Source organism: Erinaceus europaeus, chromosome 10, assembly GCF_950295315.1.
Source record: "Erinaceus europaeus chromosome 10, mEriEur2.1, whole genome shotgun sequence".
NCBI classification, from domain to species: Eukaryota; Metazoa; Chordata; class Mammalia; order Eulipotyphla; family Erinaceidae; genus Erinaceus; species Erinaceus europaeus.
In genome coordinates this window covers 112,860,473-112,888,387 of record NC_080171.1, presented here as the reverse complement: position 1 = coordinate 112,888,387, position 27,915 = coordinate 112,860,473, and the positions used below count along the sequence as shown (strand labels likewise).

General features: G+C 47.0%; 1 protein-coding gene and 1 long non-coding RNA gene across 3 annotated transcripts in view; one reads left to right on the top strand and one right to left on the bottom strand.

Moving 5' to 3' along the window:
* Window positions 1–27,915, bottom strand: part of LOC132540788 (uncharacterized) — a 496,709-nt gene that overhangs the window by 247,874 nt on the left and 220,920 nt on the right. The window lies entirely within an intron of this gene.
* On the top strand, window positions 13,027–26,813 carry S1PR3 (sphingosine-1-phosphate receptor 3). 2 transcript variants are annotated; one of them, XM_060200542.1, is made up of 2 exons: window positions 13,027–13,099; window positions 24,423–26,813. In XM_060200542.1, the coding sequence occupies exon 2, from the start codon at window positions 24,561–24,563 to the stop codon at window positions 25,695–25,697; it is 1,137 nt and encodes a 378-aa protein (XP_060056525.1). In that variant the 5' UTR covers window positions 13,027–13,099; window positions 24,423–24,560; the 3' UTR covers window positions 25,698–26,813. The 2 variants fall into 2 exon arrangements, with proteins under 2 accessions (XP_060056525.1, XP_007539971.1); XM_007539909.3 differs by lacking the exon at window positions 13,027–13,099 and adding an exon at window positions 13,307–13,505.

The window sequence follows — 27,915 nt, the reverse complement described above, 5'->3', positions numbered from 1 at the left end:
TTATTAAACAATTTGTTCTGCTTTCTATCATAATGCAATTCAGTCACCAAGTTGCAGATTTTACTATGATTCCATCCTGATTTCCCTGGGCAGACGACCTCACCAATATGTCCTGGAACCTCACCTCTCCAGAGCCCTGCCCCACTAGGGAAAGAGAGAGACAGGCTGAGGGTATGGATCAACCTACCAATGTCCATGTCCAGCAGAGAGGCAATTATAGAAGCCAGACTTTCCACCTTCTGCATCCCATAATGACCTTGGGTCCATACTCCAGAGAGATATAGAACATTAAAGATTCCAGTGGAGGGGATGAGATGTGGAAATTTGGTGGTGGGGATTGTGTGGAATTGTACCCCTCTTACTCTACAGTCATGTTGACCTTTATTAAATCAATAATAAAATCAAAATAAACTAACTATACTCAGTTCAAAACAGAGAAGATGTCAGAATTGGCAGGACTTGGGGTCAGCAGGTGGTGCCTGTCCTCCACCGTTGCCTGTCCTTTTATTGCCAAGAGAAGTTTAGCTTAGCCGCCCAGTCCTAGATCTCTTTACAGGTGCCCAAGGAACTGGGCATCCACATACAAAGGCCAACCCAGTACCTTTCAGGAGGTGTGGACCTCCAGCTTAGATCAACAAACTCCAACCGAACATGGCTCTGCCAGTACCACCTGGGTTACTTGGGCCAGATATACAATTATTTCTTTGCCTTGGTTTTCCATCTGGAAGATGGGGTGATACTGGTGCTGAGTTCCTAGGGTGATTGTAAGTATGAGAGAGTCACTCCATGTGAAAAGCTTAGAGCAATGCCTGGCTAGAGTCAGCACCAATTTTTGTTTTGTTTTGTTTTTGCTGGTGTTTGCCCATACTGTTCCATCAAATCTGAGTCAGTCGTTTCTGCTTAAAACCCACAGTCCTTTGAACTTGAAGGAGTGAGGAAATCGACAACGATTGCTGAATTTGTTGCCACCCTCTTTCCCCGCTGCCAGCATGCAAACCCTTGGAAAGCAAGGCTATTCAGCGGTGTCGCAAACTTGTTCAAAAAGCCAGAGGCACAGGAGGGATAACGGAACCAGTCGAAGCAGAGCACAGGCAGGTTTGTATGCAGCCACCCTGTCCCCTGCCTCCTGTGAGTGACTGGATGAGCACAGTGGAGTGTTCTTCCTGCATTTCACCAGAGATCCTCTCTGTGCACAGAGTTCCAGCAAGCAGTTGTCCCACAGTCCCTCCGGGCTTCCTCCAGGACACAGCACTTTGGGGAACTGATCTGACTCAGCATCAGGGCTGCTGAAAACTGAGCTATCCAGTTTGTGGGATTCAAGGCGGTCATCGCCGCCAACCTTCTTTCTGGCAACTCTCCTCCCAAAACAATGGAGAGAACCAGAATGCCTCCACCCAGCCTGCTCTTTCTCCTGCTGATCCCAGAACGCTGACTTCTCCCGGAAACACACACTCACACGTAGAGGCATACTGAACTAACTCTCCCCAGGCAGAGTTCACATCGCCCTGTCTGCTCCCACTGAAACATCTGCCTCACCAGCCACAAGTCCAGAGGCCCTCACATCCTCCTCTGCTTTGCTCACTCTGAAGAACAACTGCCGGGAGTCGGGTGGTAGCACAGCGGGTTAAGCGCATAAGCACAAGGACTGGCATGAGGATCCCGGTTCGAGCCCCCGGGTCCCCACCTGCAGGGGAGTCGCTTCACAGGCGGTGAAGCAGATCTGCAGGTGTCTGTCTTTCTCTCCTCCTCTCTGTCTTCCCCTCCTCTCTCCATTTCTCTCTGTCCTATCCAACAACGACGACATCAACTACAACAACAATAAAAAGACAACAAGGGTAACAAAAGGGAAGATAAATAAATAAAATTACAAAAAAAATATTAAAAAAAAGAAAGAACAGCTGGCAAAACTCAAGAGCCACTTTATTTACATTCACTGTCTTGTTGTAAAGGATGCAAGACAGGAAAAGCCAAATGAAGGAGATGAACAGGGCAAGGGAAGGGGAAATGGAACGATGGGCATGCCATCATCCACCATAAAGTCACCAACCTGGAAACTCCGCAAACCCACTGTTTGGGTTTTTTGTTTGTTTGTTTTTGTTTTTGAGGTTTCATCATGTAGGCATTGTTGATAAATAATTGGCCACTGGTGATTAGCTGGATATCCAGCCCTTCTCCTTTCCCTGGATGTTGGGGGCCAGGCTGAAATTTCCAACCCTCTGATCATATGGTTGGTTCTCTCTCAGCCAGACCCCATCCTGAAGCTGGCTCAGTCCCCGCCAGTCATCTCATTAGAAGACAGCAAAGTCAAGCTTTGCAGAAGCTCTGTGCCAAAAACTAGAAACAAGAACCAAATATTTATTTCTTATAATAGTGCAAGATATGTAATCCTCTTCCATAGAGGGTTAGACACATTCTCTACCACACAGGAATACAACTGCTGTGCAGTGCACACACACACACACACACACACACACACACATTCACAGACATACATATTCACATACACATTTTATAGGTCCATGAGCACACATATACACATAGCTATATGTTTGAGCAAAATATGAAGTGGCAACAGAGCAGTTCTGGAGTCTGTTGTTTCCTGACTGACACTAAGAAAGGGCAAAGGACAGGGGCAGGCTGACAACAAAAACTACAGCATACAGGGGAGAGCCAGCAGAGAAATGAGATTTGAGCTTAAATAAACTGCCAATAAAAGAGAAAAAAATAGTCCAGAGTCCAGGTGGCAAGGGCAGAGAGACTTTTAAATATATATATAATCTCCAGGGCCATTGCTGGGGCTTGGTGTCAGCTCTACAAATCCGCTGCTCCTGGAGGCTGTTTTTTTCCTTTTGTTGCCCTTGATATTATCATTATTGTTGTCATTGCTGTCGTTGTTGCTGGACAGGACAGAGAGAAATCAAGAGAAGAAGGGAAGACAGAGAGGAGGAAAGATAGACACCTGCAGACCTGCTTCACAGCCTGTGAAGCAACTCCCCTGTAGGTGGGGAGCCGGGGACTCGAACCAGGATCCTAACGCCAGATCTATGTGCTTTTGTGCCACCTGCTGCACTGCCGCCCCGTCCCCCCAGACAGACTTTTATTTCAAAGATAAAGATCTGCTCTCTGCTTGATTCAATACCACCTAGCCAGGACCCCACCATCTGCAGTTGTCTGTTTTACTGGGCCCTCAGCTCTGCCACTGAGCTGGTCCAGCTTTTGCTGCTGCTGCTGCTGCTGCTGGTGCTGCTGCTGGTGGTGCTGCTGCTGCTGTTGCTGCTGCTGCTGGTGCTGGTGCTGCTGCTGCTGCTGCTGCTGCTGCTGCTGGTGCTGGTGCTGCTGCTGCTGCTGCTGCTGCTGCTGCTGGTGCTGGTGCCTACCCTGGTCTGGCCTCTGCCACTGATGACTGTTGCCAGCTGGCTACCTACATCACAGTCACCTATCCAACCAGGCTAGGCTTTTGCCACTGCTGCCACTACCTCCATTGCTACTGCACACTGCAACCTCCCCCCTGACGTTGCTGTCTTCATGATACAACTACTTCTGCAGCTATCCACTACACCTAGCTTCACTCTGTTGAAACTGTGTACACCCTACCCTATGATCCTGAAATTCCTCTCCTGAAGATATATCCTAAGGAACCAAACACATCTATCCAAAAGGATCTGTGCATACCTAGGTTCATATCAGCACAATTTGTAATTGCCAAAACTTGGAAGCAACCCAGATGTCCAACAACAGATGAGTTGTGGTCTATATATACAATGGAATGCTCCTCAGCTATTAAAAATGGTGAATTAACCTTCTTTACCTCGTCTTAGATGGAGCTTGAAAGAATCATGTTAAGTGACATAGGCCAGAATGATAAGGATGAGTATGGAATGGTTCCACTCACAGATAGAAGTTGAAGTATAAGAACAGACGGGAAAACACAAAGCAGAACTTGGACTGGAGTAGGTGTATTGCAACCAAAGTAAAGGTGTCTGGCGTGGGAGGTGGGGGAGGGTTCAGCTCCTGGAGCCTGATGGCAGAGGAGGACCTAGAGGGGGTTGAATTTTTATATGGAAAACTGAGAAAAGTTACACATGTATAAACTACTATATTTTACTGTTGACTATAAACCATTAATCCCCCTCCAATAAAGAAAAAAATAGTAAAAAAAAAAGCATCCACAACTTTACAGTGGTGATGGTGAGATAATCAGAAACAAAAGATATCAATTAGTTGAAAATATCAGACAGAAGAAAGTAGCCACTGCAGAACATAATCCCCATAGAATTGGGGCCCTGGGGTGGATCCACAGAGAAACACATCATTGGTGGAGATTACCAGAGTCTTTCCACCAGTTTGTGATGCACTTGGCAGAATCTTGGCAAGACGGTTTTAGACAAGCACTTGTGACCAAGGATTCTTAGCCACTACCTAGACCTGCTCAAACATAGACTGCTGGTCTTCGTGGAGAGCTCAACATAATGAGGAGACAGAATAAAGCAACTGCAATGACGGAGCAAGACAACAAGTTGAAGAAAACCCTTAATTCTTTTTTTTAATTGTTGTTGTAGTTATTATTGTCGTTGTTATTGATGTCATCGCTGTTAGATAGGACAGAGAGAAATGGAGACAGGAGGGGAAGACAGAGAGGGGAAGAGAAAGATGGACACTTGCAGACCTGCTTCACCACCTGTGAAATGACTCCTCTGCAGGTGGGGAACTGGGTGCTCGAACCAGGATCCTTAAAGCCAATCCTTGCGCTTTGCACTACATGCGCTTAACCTGCTGTGCTACCACCCAACTCCCGAAAACCCCCAAATTCAACAGAGCTTTTGTAAATCCTCTGATGAGGTCTTCAAAGCTATGATCCAAAAACTGCTCACAAAACTTTGATCTGTGGAAGAGGACCACAACAAATTCAGAGAAATGATGAAGGAAACTGTACAAAAGAAAAAAATGTAACAGTGATCAGAGGAATGAAGAGTGCAGTGAATGAGAGAAAAAACTAGACATAGCAGACATGAATACCTGCAAGAAGGCTGATGCCAACAGTTCAATGGAAGAGTAGGAAGTCAAGGGAGAAGAAGTCACTCCCAACCAAAGAAAAAAAATCTAATAAAAATAAATGAAGATAATAAGAGAATTATGGAGCAATATCATGAGGAACAACATCCATGTCATAGGGGCACCAGAAGGAAAAGGAGATGGAAGAAAAAGAAAGAAGACAGAATTCATATCTAAGAAAACATTAGCTGAAATTTTTTCCCTAAATAGAGATAGAACCTCGGATTCAGGAATCTCAAAGAAGTCCAAGAAAATCAATCCAAACCTAAGTTCACCAAGACACATAGTAGATTCAATGGCAAAGATCAAAGGCAAAACGGATTCTAAAGACTGTTAGAGATAAGCAGCATCATCTACAAGGGAAACCCCATAAGGCTCCTAGCTGGTTTCTCTACAGAAACTCTAGAGGCTGGAAAGGACTGGAAGGATTTTTTTTTCCAAAGTCTCAAATATAAAATACCCAAGAATATTTTATTCTGTTATATTATTGTTCAAGTTTGAAGGAGGGATGAAGAGTATTTCTAACAAGTAACAGCTAAAGGAACCCATTACCACTAAACAAGACCTACAAGAAATAGTATGGTGACTTTGTATAAAATGAAAATATCCGGGAGTCAGGAGGTAGTGCATCAGGTTAAGCACATGTGGTGCAAAGCGCAAGGACCACCGTAAGGATCCCAGTTTGAGCCCCGGGCTCCTCACCTGCAGGGAGTCCCTTCACAGGTGGTGAAGCAGGTCTGCAGGTGTCTGTCTTTCTCTCCCCCTTTCTGTCTTACCCTCCTCTCTCCATTTCTCTCTGTCCTATCCAACAACAATGGCATCAATAATAACTACAACAATAAAATAACAAGGGACACAAAAGGGAATAAATACATATTTTTAAAAATATTAAAAAAAATGAAAATATCCAATAACCTCACTCATCAGGGATAAACAAACAAAGCAAGGAAAATAAGCAAAGTTTGAGACTGAGAGTATGAATTCAGACTGCAAAAGTGAAGTTAAAGAAGAGGGCCGGAGGGGTTGTGTGAGGAGAGGGTGCCCCAGTGAGTTTTGGTGAACAGATAGCGGTGTTTTGGGGTAGAGGTAGTCTCACCCATTTTTGAGGAGATAAGAAATGGCACTTCTAAAACATTATCAGACTTTTAAATCAATAATACCCCCCCAAAACAAGTAAAAACTATTTTCAGAATAACATTGAGATGGGGCAGGCCATATGAGGATTAAGGAAATCAAATGAAAGCAGTGAGGTCCCGATGATGAGTATCCCCATCAATAAATGCTTTTGAAGGAATTCTGGCAGGGAGCCACAGGCTTCATCTGGGTTTTGGCAGGGTTACTGCACAAAAGCTCAAGTTTCTTTTTGCAAACGGATATCCATATTCATGTTTTATTTTTTTTAAAAAAATTATTATTATGTGGTACCAGAGAATGAATTCTGGCCCTTGTGATGACTCCCTTCTGCTGAGGCACAAATTTTCTATTCTGCATCTTATTTTTTTAAAAAAACCAGAGCACTGTTTAGCTCTGGCAAACTGTAGTGCAGGGGATTGAACCTGGGCATGAGTGTCTTTGCATAACCACTATGCTATCTACCCCCACCCTATTCTGCATATTTTGATGAAAGAGGTAAGGAGAAAAGGAGAGTTGGAACGACAGAAACACCAAAGCACCACTGCCCCAAACATAGAGATCAACCTGTCCCTGCTTTGGGTGCTTTCATGAGGTCCTGGATCACATCCCAGGCCTCCAGTGTGAAAGGCAGGTGTTCCATCCACCTGTTGAACCATCTCATCGGCCCCGTTCAGTGCTTTAAAGCTCCTTCTCTCCAGTTCTGTGTAAATCACTTCATTCATGCTCATCAGCCAATAACCTTAAGACCTGAGGCTCCCCAGGAATCCTGTCTATGGTGGCCCACACCCAGAACCACTCCACAGGTTCATCCACCTGTGTGAACTCACACCATGTTCCCGTAGTGCTTCCCAGTGCACACTGGAGAATCAACCTCTAAAAGCTGAAAATGTACATTTTTTTTATTGCCACCAGTGTTATCGCCACCACACCCATAGTCCAGCCCCCTCCCTTTTTTTTTTAATCTCTCTTTTATTTGGTAAGATAGAGAGACATCAAGAGGGGAGGAGGAGACAGGGAAGGAGACAGAGATGCCTGTGGCACTGATTCACCACTCCTGACGCTTCTATCTTGCAGGTGGGGACACGGGTTTGAACATGGGTCCTTGAATGGTTAACATGTGCACTCAACTGAATGAACCATCACCTGCCCACCCCACCCCACCCCACCCTACCCTACCCTACCCCACTACCTTTTTTTAAATCTTCTTATTTGTTGGATAGAGACAGCCAGAAATCAAGAGGGAAGGGGGTGATAGACACCTGCAGTCCTGCTTCCCCATGTGCAGAGCTTCCCCCTGCAGGTGGAAACCAGGGGCTCAAACCCGGGTCCTTGCACACTATAGTATGTGCACTCAACTAGGCGTGCCACCACCTGGCCCCTGTTGTTGTTGTTTGTAACAGGTAAAGACTGTGATGGGTCTTCAAACAGCACTCGGAGCGCACAGTGATTTCCGCTTTGAACAGAGTCATCATTCTGGGAACGAGGAGGCAAAAGTCGGGAGGGAAGAAGCAGAAGTGGGGGGACTAGGACTTTCCTTTGTATGTGCAAGAGTCTGAAACTTCAGCCGCTCAGTTCTCCCAGGGGAACACATATTCCCACAAATGCCTCTGCTCTGCTGGACAAACTTTTTTTTTTGGGGGGGGGGGTGGTAAAGAGAGACTTCAAATGGGATATTCTTTCAACTGCTCCTACTTTAAGACTGTAGGTGACAGTGTGTATAGTAGAAGTGAATTCATTTTTTAAATTATCTTTATTTATGTATTGGATAGAGACAGCCAGAAATTAAGAGGGAAGGAGGGGTAGAGAGGAAGAGAGATAGAGAGACACCTGCAGCACTGTTTCACCACTCATGAATCTTTCCCCCTGCAGGTGGAGAATGGGGACTTGAACCTGTGTCCTTGCGCATTGTATCATGTGTTCTCAACCAGGTGCACCACCATCCAGCCCCGTGAATTCATTTCTTTTCAAAAATTTCAAATAAATATGTTTTAATACGTACTTCATATATCACTGTATGTAATTTATTTATTCAACTATAGGGTCACATATTTCTAAAAGTATACAGATGTGGATGATATATATATATATGTTATTTGTTATTTTAATGAAAGAGAAAGACACAGAGAGAAAGATACAAAGAGAGAGGCACCAAAGCACCACACAGCTCTGGCTTTTGGAGGTGCTAAGAACTGAACCTAGGGCCTCAGAACCTCAGAACCTTAAAACCTCAGGACCTCAGCCAGTATGCTGTCTTCTCAGGCCACCACGTTGGAATGCCTAAAGGGGGTAAGTTTTGAAAACAGCAGGTAGGAGGAGCAGTGCCTTCCCCTTCTCTGTCTATCTCTCTCCTGCTCTCAGTCTCTCAATCTCTATAAAAAAGGGGGGGGGGGTAGTTGTGCTGGTGCTGAATCTCAGTGGTGGCCCTGCTGGTTAAAAAAAATAGTTGTTTGTTTTTTTAAGTTGTAGACATGAAGACATTTCACCTTTAAATACATCATCAGTAGCCATCACTAAAAACGAGTTCATTCTCCTAGAAAACTGTTTTGTTATTATCACATTTAATAAAGTCCACAACAGCCCTATAATCATATTCAATCCATCACTTATATTAAAGTAGCCTCCAAATTGTTATGCTGGTAAATCAAACCAGGACTTGATCAAGGTTCATCCTCAGAATGGTGAATGTTTCTCCTTTCAGTATCCTTCATTCTTAAATGGAAGCACCAGGGATTGAACTGGGAGGCCTTGAGCACTTACAAGTCACCAGGCTGTCTCCTGTCCTCGTGACCTACTTATACTTATACTTTACTTTTCTTTTCTTAAGAGAAAGAGGGATGAGTAGAGGGAGAGAAAAGGAGAGAGAAGGAGAGGGAGAGAAAGAGGGAGAAGGAAAGGGAGAAAAAGAGGGAGAGGAAGAGGCATCAAACACTCACTCTACCATTTATGGAGTTCTTGGCACTGCCCTTGTTGTTCCTGTGGTAGGGCTGGGGATTGAACTCAAGAGTCTCACATGTCTGGAGGCATGAGCTCTCACCTGTGCCACCTTTATCCCAAAACTATCCGCAGTCCGCTACAGACATTGATTTTGTGGAAGTGAGCAGACCAGTGGAATACAGGATCCCCATGCTCTGGACTCCTTTGTTGTTTCTCCTTGGTGTCATTTGCTCTGTGCCTCTTTCTCTTTCTGTAAACTGAAAGTGGATGGGGCCCTTTGATTTACTGACTTTGGATTCAAACTCAAGCATTTTTTTTTTCTTTTAGAAAGAACATAGCATTGGCACTTATTTCTCTGTCATAAGTCAAGTTGATTCAGAATTCATGGAATTAGGTTTGACTCCTCTGTGAAGTTCGGTGCTCCGTTTGATGTCACTGCAAAGGTGAGGAGGTGAAAACAGAGTATGCTTTCCTTGTTCAGGGAGTACTGTCATTCACCAGGCCTTCACCCTTTTTCCCTGAGTGCATTGCATCACCTGTATGTGTAATTATTTCATCTGGGAATTCCCCTACCCCACCCTCACCCCCAATAACAACTACATCTATGAGCTTCCACTTGTTTATAAGAACTTTTCTGTTCAGGACTTTGCCTTCACCACAGAATAGCAATGTTAGGGACTGCCCCATTCTCCAAAGAGAGGCTTTCAGCCTACTCTACCACTCGAGGAAGACTGGTCCTGAAGTGAGTGCAGCCTAGAATGTTCCCACCTGTGACCATGGACTATGAGCTCAGACTGACAAGGACTCACACACATTACACAGGTTCCTGTGTTAATAGAAACACATATGGGACCTAGCTCAGATTGATGGGGTAAACAGTCAATGGTATTTATATACTTTCCTTATGTTTGGGACTACTGTCTACCCTAATCTAGCCCAATTCTCAACTCTGACATCATCTTCCCAGACAATAATTTTAGTCTACCTGCATGTTAGCTATCAGGCTCCAGCAAAAATTATTTAAATCAAGAGCCCCTTGGACTAAACCTAAAATAGACTTCCTAGCTTCTTCCCACAAGAAGACCCCTAATTTCATCTGCTCTATTCTTACCTTTGGGTTCCTGTTCATTAAACAATTTGTCCTGCTTTATATCTTACTGCCTTTCAGCCACCAACTTGCAAACACTATTATGATGTCATCCTTACTTCCCTGGGCAGACAACCTCACCAGTGTGTCCCAAAGACTGATCTTCCCAGAACCCTACTACACTAGGGAAAGATAGAAAGAGGCTGGGGGAAATGTATCGAACTGCCAACATCCATGTCCAGTGGAGAAGCATACAGAAGTTAGACCCTCCACCTTCTGTACCCTGTAAAGAATTTTGGTTCATACTCCAGAGGGACGAAAAATAGGGAAGCTTCCAGTGAAGGAGATGGGGCATGGAACTCTGGTGGTGGGAACTGTATAGAATTATACCTTTCTTATCTTACAAGCTTGTTAATCATTATTAACTCATTGGATGCATTGGATCCAATGCATTGGATGCATTGGATCGACCTTCTCGTGGTGCATCCCGTGAGTACCCATTTATTGGGGAAACTGAGGATCCTTCCTAGCTGACTGAATCCACATGTATCCCAGTCACTTTCAAAGCCAGCAACAAGCAGACATCAGGCTCAACCTGACGCTGTTGACTGGCTACGAAGAAGGGCAAACGCTAGAAGAAGAAGAACTCACCAATAAAACATTAAAAATAATTTTTAAAAGTTTTCTGTTGACCAGGATTGGGGTGGGCTAGGGATGAGGGTTGTTTAACAGACACAGCGAGAGCTGGTTTCCTGAGGAGGGAGTGGGGGGGGGGGGCGGGCGGGGATTGTTGGTTGTAGATCAGAGTCTGGGTTTTAAAGCCCAGGGCTGAGAAACAGCAGGGGTACAGAATGGGGTCAGTGAGAAAATTGTGTGGAAAGGTCACCCAGGACCAGAAATCCATGGAGGGCACAGAGCCCTTGTTCAAAGAGGAGTTCCAGGAATTTGATGTCTGTTCAGTCTTGGTGACACCCTTGGGGAAGCCTGCTGTGAAGAATTGCAGTATTTCTTCTGTGGCTTCGTGTTTCTGCAGCAGCAGCAATACCCCACCCCGCCTCCTCTTCACTGGGTGCTGTAGGAGTGGGAACTGGAGGCATAGTCCATCCCATTTGCAGCTGGGGGCCGAAATGGCTTCTGGAAGCTTGCACAGACACTGTGGGCCAGTCTGACTGAAGTCTGTGATGCTGAAGAGGCTTACCAGGGGCTCAGACAGGCAGGATTTTAAGAAATAAATATTTTATTAGTGATTTAATATTGTTTATAAAATTACAAGATAACAGGGTAACAATTCACACCATTCCCACCACCAGAGTTCTATGTACACATTTCCTCTATTTGAAACTTGCAGTGGTTCTCACAAGCTCACAGGTAAGGGTAAACTATTATTTCTATAATCATATATATATGTATATACATATGTATTTCCCATTTTTATATGATTCTGCCTTCTCATCCATTTTAAATCACAGCTCCACCTATTACTATTTCAGAAATGCCCCTCCCTTTTTTTCTCTTCTCTCTTTGGTTCTTAATGGATTTGGAGTTCAGAGCCCTCTGGTGATCTCCACCTATGGTTTCTCCCCCACTGGAGTATGGAACAAATTCTATTTGGAGTGCAGAAGGTGGGAGTTCTGGCTTCTGTAATTGCTTCTTTGCTGGACCTGGGCATTGGCAGGTCGACCTCTACCACCAGAGAGACAGGCAGGACTATGTGAGTCCAAAGACGGGGAAGAACCCAGTGACCCCCGGGACAGGCCAGTGGCGCCAACCTCATCCCGAGGCCGCACCAGTGCTGGAAGTTCGCTCTCTTTGCCTTAGCAGGATACGTGCCCATGCTTGTACAAGCCGGCCCCCAAAAGCATTTGCTCCCAGCTCCAGGGAAGAAATGTCCCAGGCTCCTCTGGAAACCTGGGCAAATCCCAGACAGGAAACTGAAGCCGACCCTCCCCCAACACCCCCGCCTCTCTCCAGAGACCCCCGTGGCCCCTTTTGCTCTGCCCTGGAATGTACTGCCTTGCTTTGGACTACTGGTACCCCCAGACACCCCCGAAACCCTCCTCTTTCTTCCAGCCTCTCCCCTTCCCCCCAACCCCCTCATCCTGTTTCTAGGGGCGGTCGCTGTGCTCAGAAATCTTTTCGCTTCCATAGGAAGTTTGCCAGCCTTCTATCTGGGGACTTTTTTAAAAAATTATTTTATTTACTTATTGGATCGAGACAGCCAGAAATTGGGAGGAGGAGGGGTAGAGAGCGGGGAAGACAGAGAGACACCTGAAGGAAGCCCTGCTTCACAGCTCGCAAAGCTTCCCCCTGCAGCGGGAACCCAGGGTTCAAACGCAGGTCCTTGCGCAACCAGGTACGCCACCACCTGGTCCCTCCCTGAGGATCCTTTAGGAAGGGCCACTCCTGGGCGACTTATTTGACAGAAATGGACTAGGGGGCGGAGGGGGGCGGAGATACCCACCCGGGGGCCCACTCCTGGAGGAGCCCTGAAATTGGGCTGGGGGGGGAGGGGTGTCCAGCGGAGTCGGGGAGCCCCAGGGTCGGGGTCCAGACTTCTAAACTACCAGACACCAAGCTCCAAGCCCCGGTCCGGGGACTGGATGGAAATGCTCGCGCAGGGCACAGCGATGAGAGTAACAGTAAGAGCCCGCCAAGCACTCCCGCCCGCTGCAGGCGCCTCTCCTGGTCCCGGTTGCGGTCCGGAGGCTGCGGCTCCGACCTGGCCCAGCCGGGTGCCCGGACCTTGGAGTGCGTGGCCTCCAGCAGGCCCCTGGAGGCTCAAAGAAAGGGGGGGGGGGTCGGGATGCCGCAGGGGGCGGCTGGACCAGCCCGGGGTGACTGGAGCACGGACAGCGGGAGGAGAATCAGTGGGAATGAGGAGGGGCACAGAGGGTAAGTTGGCGGCCCGGGGTCTGGAGGTGGAATCGGAGGGGTCTGGGGGTCGCTGGGGGTGCGGTGCAGGGAGTGGGAGCAGAGTCTCTGGGGGAGGCGGGGAGCCCGGGTGCTAGAGGTGCGGAGCCCTGGGCCCGGCCTGGGGCGGGGCGGAGGGAGGCGGAGCCGGGCAGCCCGCCCCCGGGGACCTCTGGAAAAAGTTTGTGCTGAGCAGAACGGGGCCAGAGGCTGGGTGGCGGGTCCCGGCGACACGCGGCAGCGGCTCGAGGCCGAGCGCCCCGGCTGGAGGAGCCTGATCGTCCCGGGCTCGGGGACGACTCCCGGAGACTCTCCCGCTTCCCCCCGCGTCCGGGCGGGGGAAGGGGCGCCGGTATGCGGGTGACCCAGGTGCCCTTCCCAGACAGAGGTGAGCCGCAGGGGGGGGGGTGCCGGGGCTGGGGACTCGGGGGCAGCCGGGACCCCCCCCCCCCCCAGTTTCCTCACCAAACTCCTGTGATGCGGAGCGCAGTTTAGCGGGGTGGGCGCGCCCCGCATCAGCACCACCGCCCGCGCCCTGGTTGTCCTTTGGGGGGACGAGTGGCGGCCAGGGGGCGGAGGGCAAGCGGGATGCTCCGGATCCTTTAGAGCGAACTTTTTTTTTTACTCGGTATAAGAAGAGGCTCTTCACCCATTTGTCCGTTCCCTTTGGACGATTACTCAGGAATCCTTCCAGAATGAGAAGCCGGGGCTCTGCAAGTGTGTGGTTGGGATTCATCTCCTGGAAAAGCCCTATTTTAAATTAACATTCGCCATAAATTAACTCCCCACCACCCCTACCCCTCCTGTTTCTCAAAAGGAGCCATCAGGGCGGTCAGGATGGGGCTGAAGATGAACTCAGTACCTTCACGTAGGGTCCCAAGCAGTCAGTCTGCATATCCATCACTGAGAGGAAGCCTGGAGAGGGAGGGGGCAGCTTCTTTGGCCTCAATGCAGGAAACTTGTGCCCTGCTTCAAATGGTTCTCTACCCCCCCCCCCACAGTGGACACTCCCAGTGGTATATTTCTTTGCGGTGTCTTTATATTTAGATGGAAGAGAAGGACTTCTTGCTAGTTTTTTTTTTTTTTAAGACAAAACAGTTTTGGAGATAAAAGAAGGGTAGCAGAATGGATAGCCAGCTGTTCTGCAAGGCTATTCCAGAAACAGCGGTTCTGCTCGGTGCACAATGCCCACCCCTGCTGAAACTCTCATAACCCACAGAAGTAGGTGTCTTTGTCAAGCCTGGGGATTACAGATCACAGACATTGTGAACCATCCTATCTGTGTAATATTATCTTTTTTTTTTTTTAACATCCTTGTTTTTCATTGAAAATCTTGCAAGCTTGGTTAAGACAAACGTATTTCCTTGAAAGTACTGGCCCGTACAAGATTTTATAGATCTATGATTTGGAAGGGTGAAGGATGACCATTGCCTGTGACTGGTGTCAATGGTGGTGTGGTGATGGTGGCTGTGTGTGTGTGTGACCTGAGAATCTGTGTAAGTGGCCATATGAGTAAAACTTTTTACCTGATTGATGCAGTGTAAATAATTCTGTTGTCACAGAAGAACCATACATTGGGTTTTATCGGTAAACATCATGTACTGTTTATTGCTCCTGCCTGCTAACACTGGAGGTCTACAGTGCAAAAGTCAGCTCCTAAGAATCTCCCCTAGAGCTTGGATGGTAGGTAAAGTTATGCAAATGACTTTCATGCCTGAGGCTCCTAGTTCTCAAGTTCAGTCCCCCCCACCACCACCACCACAAGCCAGAGGTGAGCAATGCTTTGGTGTCTCTCTTTCCTCTCTCTCTCTCCTTCTCACTCTGTCCTGCTAAGACAAATTATTTTTGACAAATTCTCCCCTGATCTGTCCAGGAGGCTAGAACGGTACCCAGAATGCTGAACTTGCAGGCAAGAGGTTCCTAGTTAGATCTCTAGCATTGCATGCATCAGAGTAGTGCTCTGGTTCTCTCTCTTCACTCTCTCTGCACCATTAGATAAATCTTCATTTTAAAGGAAGGGGGGGTCTTCAGTCTCCCCTGAAATTGAAAACAGCTGTTTCCTTTTTTTGTCATTGGGGTTATCACTGGGGCCTCATGTTGGCACTAGGAACCCACTGCTCCTGGTGATCATTTTTGCCTTCCCCTCTCCCTTCTTTTTTCTATTTTATTTGATAGGACAGAGAGAAGTTGAGAGGGGGTGGGGGACAGAGGAAGACAGAAAGAGTGACACCTGCAGACCTGCTTCAACACTTGTGAAGCTTCTGCAGGTGGGAAGCAGGGCTTCAAACCCCAAAACTTGCAAATGGAGATAGGTGTATTCAGCTGAGGGCACCACCACCTGGCCCCCTTGATTTCTGAATCAGTTTTCATGTTTGCAATGGTGCTTTCCTTCATATGCTGTAAATTTCGCAAGGCTCTTGGAGCTTCCTACTGTTTGCAATAACTCCTTTTTCTTTTTTAAATTTTTTTATTTATTCCCTTTTGTAGCCCCTTTTTATTGTTATAGTTATTATTGTTGTCGTCATTGTTGAATAGGACAGAGAAATGGAGAGAGGAGGGGAAGACAGAAGGGGAGAGAGAAAAACAGACACCTGCAGACCTGCTTCACCGACTGATTGTGAAGCGACTCCCCTGCAGGTGGGGAGCTGGGGCTGGAACCGGGATCCTTACGCTGGTCTTTGCACACTTAGCGCCACGTGCACTTAACCGCTGTGCTACTGCCTGACTCCCGAACAGCTCCTTTTTCTTATATGAGCCTTACATAGTGGCATAATGACTTTATTTCTCAAAATTCAGATACTGAGTTTCCTTTCTCTTTTTTTCAAGTATTTTAATGTATTTATTATTGCACAGAGACAGAGAGAAATTGAGAGGGGGAGATAAAGAGGGAGACTCTTGCAGCCCTGCTTCACCACTCACGAAGCTTTCCCCCTGCAAGTGGGGACCAGGGGCTTGAGCCTGGGTCCATGCATACTGTGATGTTAATCAGGTGAACCACTGCCTGGCCCCTTCTGTGTTTTCTTTCTTTAGGAACCATGACACTAATTTGATCCCCATGGCTTCTCTTTTACCTCCTAGAGATGCACCAATGCCTACAATGCACACATAGACTTTTTATTTTAAAAAGAAGAAAAAGTGAGAGTCTAGGCATTAATCTTGAGATGTGAGGGCTTGCTTGTTGCAGAACCTCATCATTTCTGCTAAGATTGCTGACTCTGACTAGGGTTACTGACACAGCTGGCAATGACCCCTAAAGCAATCTTGATCCTAGTTACCAGGAAGGACTGAGGTACTGTGGGCTACAGGAGTCTGTCTCCTCACATTTGGCCTCATAGTTCCTTTTTTTTTCTAAATCAATGTTGGAATCGTTTTGTATTATTCATTTGCCAAACATTCTATATTGGGTTAATCAACTGCCTTAGGAGATTTTCTACAAGCTTTTAGAGGTAATATGACACACTGATTGATATCCTGAAATGGATCTCGTTCCAGTTAGTAAGACGTTGTATTATTGTTACAGCTTCTGAGCATACAACTTTGCGTTCTTTCTATTTTTGAGGAATTAGAACTACTGTATAAGAAGTCAGCGGGAGGAGGGTCACATCACTGGTGATTGTCCCGTGTGGTATGGGGCTGGGGGTGGGCTTGACATCTCAGAGGCACTATAACTTTGGCTCATCCAACAGAGAGCTCTTTGGCCTTGAAGATGCTGCCCTATTCCCCCTAGCAGCAGAAGTTGCTACACATTTCAGTGAAAGCCCTAGGTTAGTGCTGTATGCTCTCCCCCTGCCAAGAAAACTGGTTCAGTCCTGCTAGTTTTCGCGGGCCCGCTTGCCCCCGCCCCAAGGTACCCCGACAGAGTTCCAGAGTTTCAGAGTGAGAGAGTGCTTGGCGCCGCCGCGGGGGAAAGAGGCAACAGAGTTCTGTTTGGTGATTAGTTTGGGTTAGTTTATGAATTGTTGTTCCTGAATAAAGAAATACAGCTTCCCTGCCCAGCCGTGTGACCCCGAGTCTCTGTTACCCTCCTGTGAAGCTAGCCCAGCCAGCTAGAGCCTCCGAATTTTAACAACAGGTTAGTATTCAGGCATTTCACTACATGGCAGTTAGAGCATCTGAGCCCTGCTGGCCAAGAGAATGGCTTGTGGAAAAGTCACTGGGAATTAGGAAGCCCGACCAGAAAGCTAATTCACTTGCATGCTCTAGAAAAGAAAGGAGAGAGAGAGAGAGAGGGGGGGGGGGGAAATTCACTCATGGTTTATCTGTAGCTGTGGTTGTCTCACTGGGAGCTCCATTAAAAGAACTGCACAGAGATTAAGCTTGTGCCTCTGTCTGTGAAATCTCACAAACTCACCTTGAATGCGCAGTTGATCACCTAAGAAGGCCACTGCCAGGCAGCATGCTCATTAGCAAAGGAATTTTACTGAAGCTCTCAAAAGGCCAACTCTATTTCCTTTTTACAGTCTTGTAAAACAGAAAAAGAAAATCTTGCTTTCCAGGAAATTTTGCTTTTTGACAAATGTTTGGTGTCTTAATTCAGTTTGGAAGAAGAACTGCTTGATTTTCCCTAGAAGAACATATGTTATAAAAATACAGTCTCCTGCAGCTGACCAGGAGAAATTCCTTATTATTTTTACTATATATATATTTTTCTTTTTGTGTCCTAAAAGAGAGAGGTGGAAACCCCAGACTTTGTGGACACATTTTTCTTTGTATTTTTCTTCTTTCTCGTTTGTTTAGTTTTCAAATAGATGTGCACAGAGAGAGTGAACTGCTAGTGCACAGAGCACATCTGGAATCCATCGGCCAATCTTGTGCTTAGCCTCCTGGTGGACACTCTGCCGGAATAGAGGGAAGGGATTTCCCACTGGCATGATGAAGTCTACTTGGCGTGGAACACCAGGTACCTTCTAGAAGGCATTTTACTCCTTCTTGGCAAAAAGACCTGGGTGTTGAAATGCCTTGACAATCCCAGCTTGATGAGAATGAGGTGAGACCTCTTAGAAAACGTGTCTCCGGGAGGCGGGCAGTAGCGCAGTGGGTTAAGCGCAGGTGGTACAAAGCGCAAGAACCGGCATAAGGATCCCAGTTCGAGCCCCCAGCTTCCCACCTACAGGGGAGGTGTTTCACAGGCGGTGAAGCAGGTCTGCAGGTGTCTTTCTCTCCCCCTCTCTATCTTCCCCTCCTCTTTCCATTTCTCTCTGTCCTATCCAACAATGATGGCATCAATAACAACAACAATAATAACTACAACAAAACAAGGGCAATAAAAGGGAATAAATAAAATTTAAAAATATTTTAAAAAAGAAAGAAAATGTGTCTCTGTTGAGTGGTTCGTAAGGGAAATAGATATATGAGTGACCTTCTGTCCTCACCAGGATACAAAAACAATTAGGATTGGGATGGGGATGACAGGGAGTTTGAAGGGTTTAGAGCATATGATCACATCTCTTCAAGACATGAGCTCAGCAGATGGACATGACAAGACTAAACCAGAGAAGGCCTGGGCAGACATGGATTGCTTTTCATCTGCCCAGGTGTCTTCTGTGCTCTGCCCACCTCTCTACAGATGTAGGAGACTAGTCAGCATGTGATCACGATTCTCACTGTCAGACTTGTACTTTCAATTCTCAAAGGTGGTTGATCCTTGACAAGGAAGAGTCAGACACTTACTTATATTTTACAACAAAGCAGAATGTGACCGTTTGCAATGTACTCTGCAGCCTGAAGGTCCTTTTCCAGCTCCAGACCATTTTGCAGATGGCTGGCTGAGCATATCGGCCTCTAGGGGGGACTCGCATCAAAAACCAGCCCAGTACTGGCATGACTCCCAGAACTCCAGGGAGGCCCATGGAAGACAGACACATGCTACCATGGAGACATGCTCAGCTGTCCTGGTAGCATGAGTGAGCACAAGAAGACACGGGAAACACCTAGGGTCACAAACAAGAAAGGACAGTGCATCACCCACATGCTGGGGCCCCTGGAAGGAAGAGTGGCATCTCTAACAGCTCTAATACTTGTTGGGAGATAGACATGGACACAGCTTTACGCTGTGTGAAGATCAGAAGTTGGCAGCACTGTCTGCAAGGATGAGAAGCCCAGACAACTGTTCAACTGGGGGTGGATAGTGACAGAAAGGGGCCAGTCTCGCAGGACCTCTGGCCATGACTCTTCTTAGTGGGGCAGTACAGGCTGACTTCTGGAGGGTGCTACTGCTCACATGACTTTGCAGTTCTGTAGTGATCTATGGGTCCCACTTCCTGAGCAGGAGAAGCTGACTTTCAGAGGTTGGGGGGGAGGGAGGTGTCTGATGGCAAGGAATAGACCTTTCTGCTCCAAAGTCCCAGTTCTACACTCCTCAGAAGGTGGAAGTCAGACTCCAACCACAAGTCTCTTTAGATCATGTATAAGAATAATGATTGTATTGGACCAAAGTAAAAGACTCCGGGGTGCAGGGGACAGTTCAGGTCCTGGAACATGATGGCAGAGAACTTAGAGGGGATTATATGATTGGTTATGTGGGAAACTGAAAGATGTTACACATATACCAACTACTGTATTTTACTGTTGACTATAAACCATTAATCCCCCCAATAAAGAGGGGGAAAGACTAATAATGATAACTAGATTCTTCCAGAAGCAGTCTGGTCTGTTTCCCAGCACTTAACTCTCAGAATGAGGTCTGGTTTCAGTGGATGACAGTCCAGAGGCAATAAGTTCTTAGATCCCAGAGAGCCAGATATATCCCAGTCATGCAAAAGGTGGAGACTCATATTTAATAAAAGAGGCTCTTAAGAAAGTCTGCTCCTAGGGGGCTGGTCAGTAGTGCAGTTAAGAGCCCAAGCTAAAGGACCGGTATAGGGATCCTGGTTCAAGCCCCTGGTTCCCCACCTGCAAGGGGGTCGATTCACGGGTACCCAAGCAGGTCTTCAGGTGTCTATCTTTCTCCCCCCCACCCCCGCCCTCTCCCTGGTCTTCTCCTCTCTTGATTTCTCTCTGTCCTATCTAACAATAGCAGCAGCAATGGCAACAATAACAACAGGGGCAACAAAATGGAAAAAATGGCCTCCAGAAGCAGTGGATTTTTAGCGTAGATACTGAGCCCCAGCAATAACCCTGGGGGCAAAAAAAAAAAAAGTTTGCTCCCTGAGTGAGGAATTTTAAACTAAGGGAAATGATAAATCAAGCATTAATGGGAAAATATGCTCCCTCTCAGCACTGGCAGCTTGGGAAGGTCTTTGGCACACTGCACACTACTTTTTATTGTGATAATTGTTGATTGTTTGCGTTGTTTCCATGACCTCTCCCCATGCACACACACCCCAAACACACATGCTCATTATTTAAATTTATTAGTATTCTTTATTATTGGATAGAGACAGAGAGAAATTGAGAAGGGAGGGGCACTGTGATATGAGTATTTAACCAGGTACGCCACCACCTGGCCCCCACACTTAATTTTTTAATCTTTATTTATTGGACAGAGACAGCCAGAAATCAAGAGGGAAAGGCGTGATAGAGAAGGAGAGAGGCAGAGAGACCTGCAGCACTTGCAAAGCTTTCCCCCTGCAGGTGGGGACCAGGGGCTCGAACCCGGGTCCTTGCGCATTGTAATACATGCGCTTAGCCAGGTGTGCCACCACACGGCCCCTCCACACTTAATTTTTTTCAACAGTCTACATCTGCAGCTGGGAAAAGAAAGTGGGAGTCTGCGGTGCCTTTGATCTGTTTTCTCTCTGCTCTTCGTTCCGGACAATCTTAAAGGAACTCACCTTCCATCTGCCCTTGGCTATGGCACAACCAGAGGGGAAGCCAGGAGGCATGTGAAATAGCCTGGAGTTCTTATGGGGAAACTGAGGCACAGGAGACTTTTTTTTACATCTTTTAATATTATTATTAATCTATATTATTTTTATTTTTTTCCCTTGTGTTGCCCTTGTTGTTTATTGTTGTTGTTATTATTATTGCTAGACAGAGACAAATGGACAGAGAGAAATGGAGAGAGGAGGGGAAGACAGAGAGGGGGAGAGAAAGATAGATACCTGCAGACCTGCTTCACCACCTGTGAAGTGACTCCCCTGCAGGTGGGGGGCCAGGGGCTCAAACCAGGATCCTTCAGCCAGTCCTTGTGCTTTGTGCCATGTGCATTTAACCCTCTGCACTACTGCCTGGTCCCCAGGCCCTTTTTCTTTATCAGTTAGAATAGGTAGGATTTGGCTTGGTGGCAGATAAGTTATATGGAAGTGAGCCAAGCTGGGGAGACAGCATAGTGGTTTTACAAACATACTTTTAAACCCGAGACCCTGAGACCCTAAGGTCCTAGATTTAACCCCCAGCACAACCATAAGTAAGAGCTGAGCAGTACTCTAGCCTCACTCTTTCTCTCTCTTTCTCTCCCTCCCTCTCCCCATTAAAGAAAAATAAATTTTTTTAAATAATAAAAAGTACATAAAAGTGGGAGTCGGGCTGTAGCTCAGCGGGCTAAGCACAGGTGGTACAAAGCACAAGGTCGGCATAAGGATCCCGGTTCGAGCCCCCAGCTCCCCACCTGCAGGGGAGTCGCTTCATAAGCGGTGAAGCAGGTCTGCAGGTGTCTATCTTTCTCTCCCCCTCTCTGTCTTCCCCTCCTTTCTCCATTTCTCTCTGTACTATCTAACAACGACAACATCAATAACAATAATAACTACTACAACAATGAAAAACAAGGACAACAAAAGAGAAAATAAATAAATAAAATATTTTTAAAAAAAACTTTAAAAAAAAAGTACATAAAAGTGAGAAGGGGGGGGTCGGGCGGTGGCGCAGTGGGTTAAGCGTACGTGGCACAAAGCGCAGGGACCAGCGTAAGGATCCCGGTTCGAGCCCCCGGCTCCCCACCTGCAGGGGAGTCACTTCACGGGCGGTGAAGGAGGTCTGCAGGTGTCTGTCTTTCTCTCCCCCTCTCTCTCTGTCTTCCCCTCCTCTCTCCATTTCTCTCTGTCCTATCCAACAACAAAGCAACGTCAACAATGGCAATAATAACCGCAACAAGGCTGCAACAACTAGGGCAACAAAAAAAGGGGGAAAAATGGCCTCCAGGAGAGGTGGATTCATGGTGCAGGCACCGAGCCCAGCAATAACCCTGGAGGAAAAAAAAAAAAGTGAGAAGGGACCTACCTGGCAGAGGAGTTATAGAAGTTTTGCTCCCTCTCCAGCTGACCCAACAGCCTCAAGAGAATCCACTGAAAGAATTATTGTCCTCGCCAGAGGATGGGGAGACAGCCTCGCCAGCCAGCATTACAGAAACCCCTGCCTTATTCCCAAAGCAACATTGTGTCCCAGGACTGGGTGGACTTCTGGAGGGAGTTCCAAGATCCCCTGGGCTTCTCAACAAGGAAGGATAGCAGAGTTTAGCAGGTACCTACCTGTCCATGCTCGCCCATCACCCCTCTCTGAGGACCAGCCTCACCTTCCTTATAAAGTCACAGAGGAGCCAAGCTGACCCCCAAGTCCTCGGTGATCTCAGGCAGTTGTCACAGAAGGCCAGCTAGGGGAGGGAAGTAATTCCAGGAAGGTGATAGGTGTCATCTCGAAACCAACAGAACATGGAAGCTCTTACGACACTGGAAGAAATTACTGCAAAGAAGCAACTAGTCATGACTGCCAGAACTCACAGAACCCATGTCCCCCAAATTAAGGAGACACACATTTGACATACCCTGATTGTAGCACCTGAGTGGCAGGGCAGTCCCAGAAGGTTGTGTGCGGGGAAGCTGTGTGGAACTCTCTTGGTCTTTCTAGAGAATAAAGTCTCTTAGACTTCAATTTTTACCTAAGGCTGAGCTCAGGGTGAACGAGGCCTTCAGAATCCATCATCCCCTTTCGTGTCGAGAGAAGTTCATGCATCTGGCCAGCAGAACACTTGTCTTGACCCTATTTAGAATTGTTCTCCATAGACCACAGAGGGCTTACGTTAATAGTTTGTAAGTACTTAAGTTTAATTTCAATACTTAAGTTTAATTTCAATATAATGCCAATAAGTTCACTGAAAGTGATTTCTCTCTCACTGCTGCCACCCCAGGAGACCCTTGGCTGTGCTACAGGTATGGTGGGAAGGTTTATAGACCATATCCGAACAGTGAATGAGAGAGGTAGAGGGAAGATTAGTCCTTAATCAGGGGATGGAGAAGGGAAACAAAGAGACAGGGTTTTCTAGTCTCCCATTAGCTGAGGAGGGTGGTGCAGGGTGAGGCCCATAGGAGCCTGGGGTAAAGGAGACTTAGATACTTTGTTTCACTCTAGCATGTTGACCTTGTCTGGTTTAGACTGATTTCAGCTGGTTTCTCCGTGCAACATGTCTCTACTCTGAGTGCTCTTACACTGTAGTGTATACTGACTGTCTCCATCTCAAGACTCTCCACCCGGCAAACCTGCCAGTGAGCTGGACCCAGCCTCTGGCCCTGCTGTCAGGGGAGCCTATCTGGGAAGTGTGGGTGGTTCTTGGGTGTCCCTAGCCCCAGAAATCACTAGGGAGCTTTTAGAAATCAGTCAGATCCTGTAGTCCAGGAGGTGGCTCAGTAACTAAAGCACTGGACTCTTAAGCATGAGGTGTTGAGTTCAGTCCCATGTACCACCAAGCACATGTACCAACAGAGTGATGTCTGGTTCTTTCCCTCTCTCCTCCTGTCTTCCTCATTAGTAAATAAAATCTTTAAAAAAATTTTTATTATCATTACTTATTGAATAGAGACAGCCAGAAATGGAGAGGAAGGGGTGATAGAGAGGAAGTAAGACAGAGAGACACCTGCAGCCCTGCTTTACCACTCGCAAAGCTTTCCCCCTGTAGGTGGGGACTGAGGGCTTGAACGCAGGTCCTTGCACATTGTAACATGTGCACTCAACCGGGTATGCCACCACCCGGCCCCAAAGAAAATCTTAAATTGAAAAAAAAGAAAAGAAAGCAATCAATCAGATCCCAAACTTTTTTTCCCCCCCTCCTGAAATAAGCCTGTTTTCTCTCTTGGTAGCTGGGAGTGATGTCTTAATCAACACTCATATATGAGATGAAGGTGAGTTGGTTAGAATTTCATAGTTTCTTAAGGTTCCCAGATGAACATTTTAAGTTGGTGTCATCTTAAAACGACTGGATGATGGTAATGTTCACCCATTGACTTTTCCTCCTTGACAGCTGCAGTTACCAGGTTGACCGTCAGGGTCTCACAAAGCCTTGTGTGTCAGCGACCACACGCTTCCACACTCTGTGTACTTTGCTCCAGCTTCCTGAGTGCTTTGCCTCACTAGGTCTCCCTCCTTTCTCTCTTTGCAGGAGCCTGTTCTTAACTCCTTAGTTGAGTTCTGGCCTGGATTCCAAGATCTGAGCCCAGTCTTTGTTTTCCATGGATATGAGCATTCCCTGAGCGCCCTCTGCTGGATTTTAGCACTAAGCGCCTGAACCTGTCACGTGATGACCATGGTCCAAACTCTACATCCCAGACCCTCCCCTGGGAACGAAACCTTGTATGAACATTATAATTATGTGGGCAAACTAGAAGGCAGACTGAAGGATGCCCCTGAGGGCAGCACCCTCACTACTGTACTGTTCTTGGTCATCTGCAGCCTCATCGTCTTAGAGAACCTGATGGTTTTGATTGCCATCTGGAAAAACAATAGATTTCACAACCGCATGTACTTTTTCATTGGCAACCTGGCTCTCTGTGACCTGCTGGCCGGCATCATGTACAAAGTCAACATTCTGATGTCAGGCAAGAGGACGCTGAGCCTGTCCCTGACCGTCTGGTTCCTAAGGGAAGGCAGCATGTTTGTGGCCCTCGGGGCCTCCACGTGTAGCTTACTAGCCATTGCTATTGAGCGGCACTTGACCATGATCAAAATGAGGCCTTATGATGCCAACAAGAAGTACCGGGTCTTTCTTCTGATCGGGATGTGCTGGCTCATTGCATTTTCGCTGGGTGCCTTGCCCATCCTGGGCTGGAACTGCCTGCACAACCTCCCCGACTGCTCCACCATCCTGCCCCTCTACTCCAAGAAGTACATCGCCTTCTGCATCAGCATCTTCATAGCCATCCTGGTGACCATCGTCATCCTGTACGCACGCATCTACTTCCTGGTGAAGTCCAGCAGCCGCAGGGTGGCCAGCCCCAACAACTCAGAGCGATCCATGGCCTTGCTGCGCACGGTGGTGATCGTGGTGAGTGTCTTCATTGCCTGCTGGTCCCCACTTTTCATCCTCTTCCTGGTAGATGTGGCCTGCAAGGTAAAGGAGTGCCCCATCCTGTTCAAGGCTCAGTGGTTCATCGTGCTGGCTGTCCTCAACTCCGCCATGAACCCCGTCATCTACACGCTGGCCAGCAAGGAGATGCGCAGGGCATTCTTCCGCCTGGTGTGCAACTGCCTTGTCAGGGGCAAGGGGGGCCGTACCTTGCCAGTCCAGTACCCCCTGGATCCCAGCAGAAGCAAATCCAGTGGCAGCAACAACAGCAGCCCTGCCCCAAAGAGCAAAGAAGACCTTCCCCAGATGGTCACCTCCCCCTGCATATCTGACAAAGACAAAAGCCTGCAGAATGGGATTCTCTGCCAGTGAGGGTGGCACGTTTGACTCCACGTGGTACAATCCTATGAAGGGGAGGCACCCAGACCCTCAGCCACATTCTTATTTATTGCCTTCTTCACCCTGTGGGCTCTCATGGCTCTGAGACCCATGAGATCTGTCGTGCTTTCCCAGAGTGAGGCTGTCTCTAAAGGCAGGGCCTGACGACTCGTCAGCCATTTTCAGTGGAGACAGCACACCATGTCCGTTCTGGCTCGGTGTCCTGTGAATGTCCAGAGGAGTTGCTGACAGTGTTGCCTCCCCTCCCCACACTTCAGCTCCACCACTGACCCCTGTTCTTGCCAGAGAGGGGAGGCTGTGGGTTACACAATATGTCTAAACATTGGGTGATGTTTTGACAACTCGACCTTGTGCACTTCTGTTACATAGCACCTTTGTTTCTACTGTCTGCCACCGGGGGGTACACAGGACGGTCACTAAACAAGTAATTCCAGCTTGTCCACCTGAACCGCCAGCTATAAGGATATGGCTGTGAACTAGGTGAACATGCTGGCCACAGTCTCTCCCAGTTGCCATAAAATCTCATGTGAGGCAGAACTTAAAGACCCCACTTTTTTTTTTTTGCCTCCAGTGTTGATTGTTGGGGCTTGGTGCCTGCACTATGAATCCACTGCTCCTGGAGGACATTTTTTCCATTTTATTGGATAGGACAGAGAGAAATCCAGAGAGGAGGGTAAGACAGAGAGGGGGAGAGAAAGATAGACACCTGTAGGCCTGCTTCACCGCTTGTGAAGTAACGCGCCCCCCCCCACAGCAGGTGGGGAGCCAAGAGATTTGCTTAAATGTCTATTTCAGCTATCCTTGTCTAGTCCTGAGGTGTTTTTTTTTTCTTAACAATCAGCTGCCTCTGATCACGAGGTTGTGCTATAGACCTGTTGATTGTCGGAAGTAGAATCAAGTTCAACGTAAGATCCAAGAACCGGCTTGTGAACCTCTGTGAATTCAACAGGAGCTCCCTACCCCATTCAACAGACCACTACTTCTTGCTTGCATAGAGTAGTGCAGACTAAAGGAATGCATTCTGTGGCCCACATGTGGCTGGATGCAAGTTTCCCTTATTGAGGGTCGTTTTCAATCAGACCGGAGAAAGACTTCCTTCATTGGAGTTAAGGATGAGAAGGATCTTATTTGTAAAGGATACTTGGGTGCCATTTTGTTGCCATCAAATAACTGAAAAGTAAGTTAGTCTCTTAACAAACAGCATGAAAAAACTCCAGGATATTTCTAGGAAGACTCAGCATTAAGGTACTGAGGCAAGGAGACAAAAAGTTGGGAGAGAGCTCAGTGCAGGGCATTGCATGTTCATGTCGGTAAAGAAATGAATGACTAGAACTTTCCATCAAGGTCCTAAATGGCGCTGGAGATACTGGGTCTGTGGTACTAATGTGAATAACACTTTGCACCAGAATCCCAAACTCCTTTGAGGTGATACAAAACTTTCCAACAATCCAAATGATAACAAGTCTAAGATGAAATAATTGTGTGCATGTGATAGATGCTCAAAAGTCAACTTTAATGTCAATGAGTGCATGTCTGTCTCACAAGCTGGTTGGGAGACCATCGTAAGTTTAGTGTTTGAAAAGTCACAGAAAAAAAAATTAAAACCTGCGCATTCGATCTCGTTCCATTCATAACTTCTACTAGTTCCAATGTATGCTTGTTAAACAAAATAAAACTGAATGGCTTTGTATAAAGCTACTGTTGAAGGGCTTATTTGCACCAGGACCACCCCTAATGGTGTCTAAAGTGACAACTTGGCTACTTTCCTGACCCCAGTGTTCCTCCAGGAATTAAATTGCTTAATGTCACTATTCTCCCCTTGTCTATATTTCCAATCAGCAAAGCTGGTGCTTTAGAGTCTTTTGTGTTCTGGGCACAATTTCATCAACTCTTCTGTTTCAGGGATATTTCAACAGAGTGTCTTCTGATAGAGAGCAATTTAGGAATCATGGCCCAGAGAGATGGCATGCTGTGCTCTGCTCCATTGATAGCTGGAGAAAAAACATCAGAACTGATCCTCTTGCCAGCTTTCTTTCTTCCTTCCTTACTCTCACTCTTTTCAGCCTCTCTGCTTTATGTTATACAGAGAGAAAGCTCAGCAGTTGACAAAACTATTCTGGTGGTGACATTGGACCACAGCCTTCTGCCATCTTTGATTCTGTCCAAGGTCAAGTAGGAACTCCATCACAGA

Excerpts from the sequence above, each read along its gene's own strand:
- S1PR3 (XM_060200542.1), top strand. The coding sequence starts at position 24,561 with ATGACCATGGTCCAAACTCTACATCCCAGACCCTCCCCTGGGAACGAA.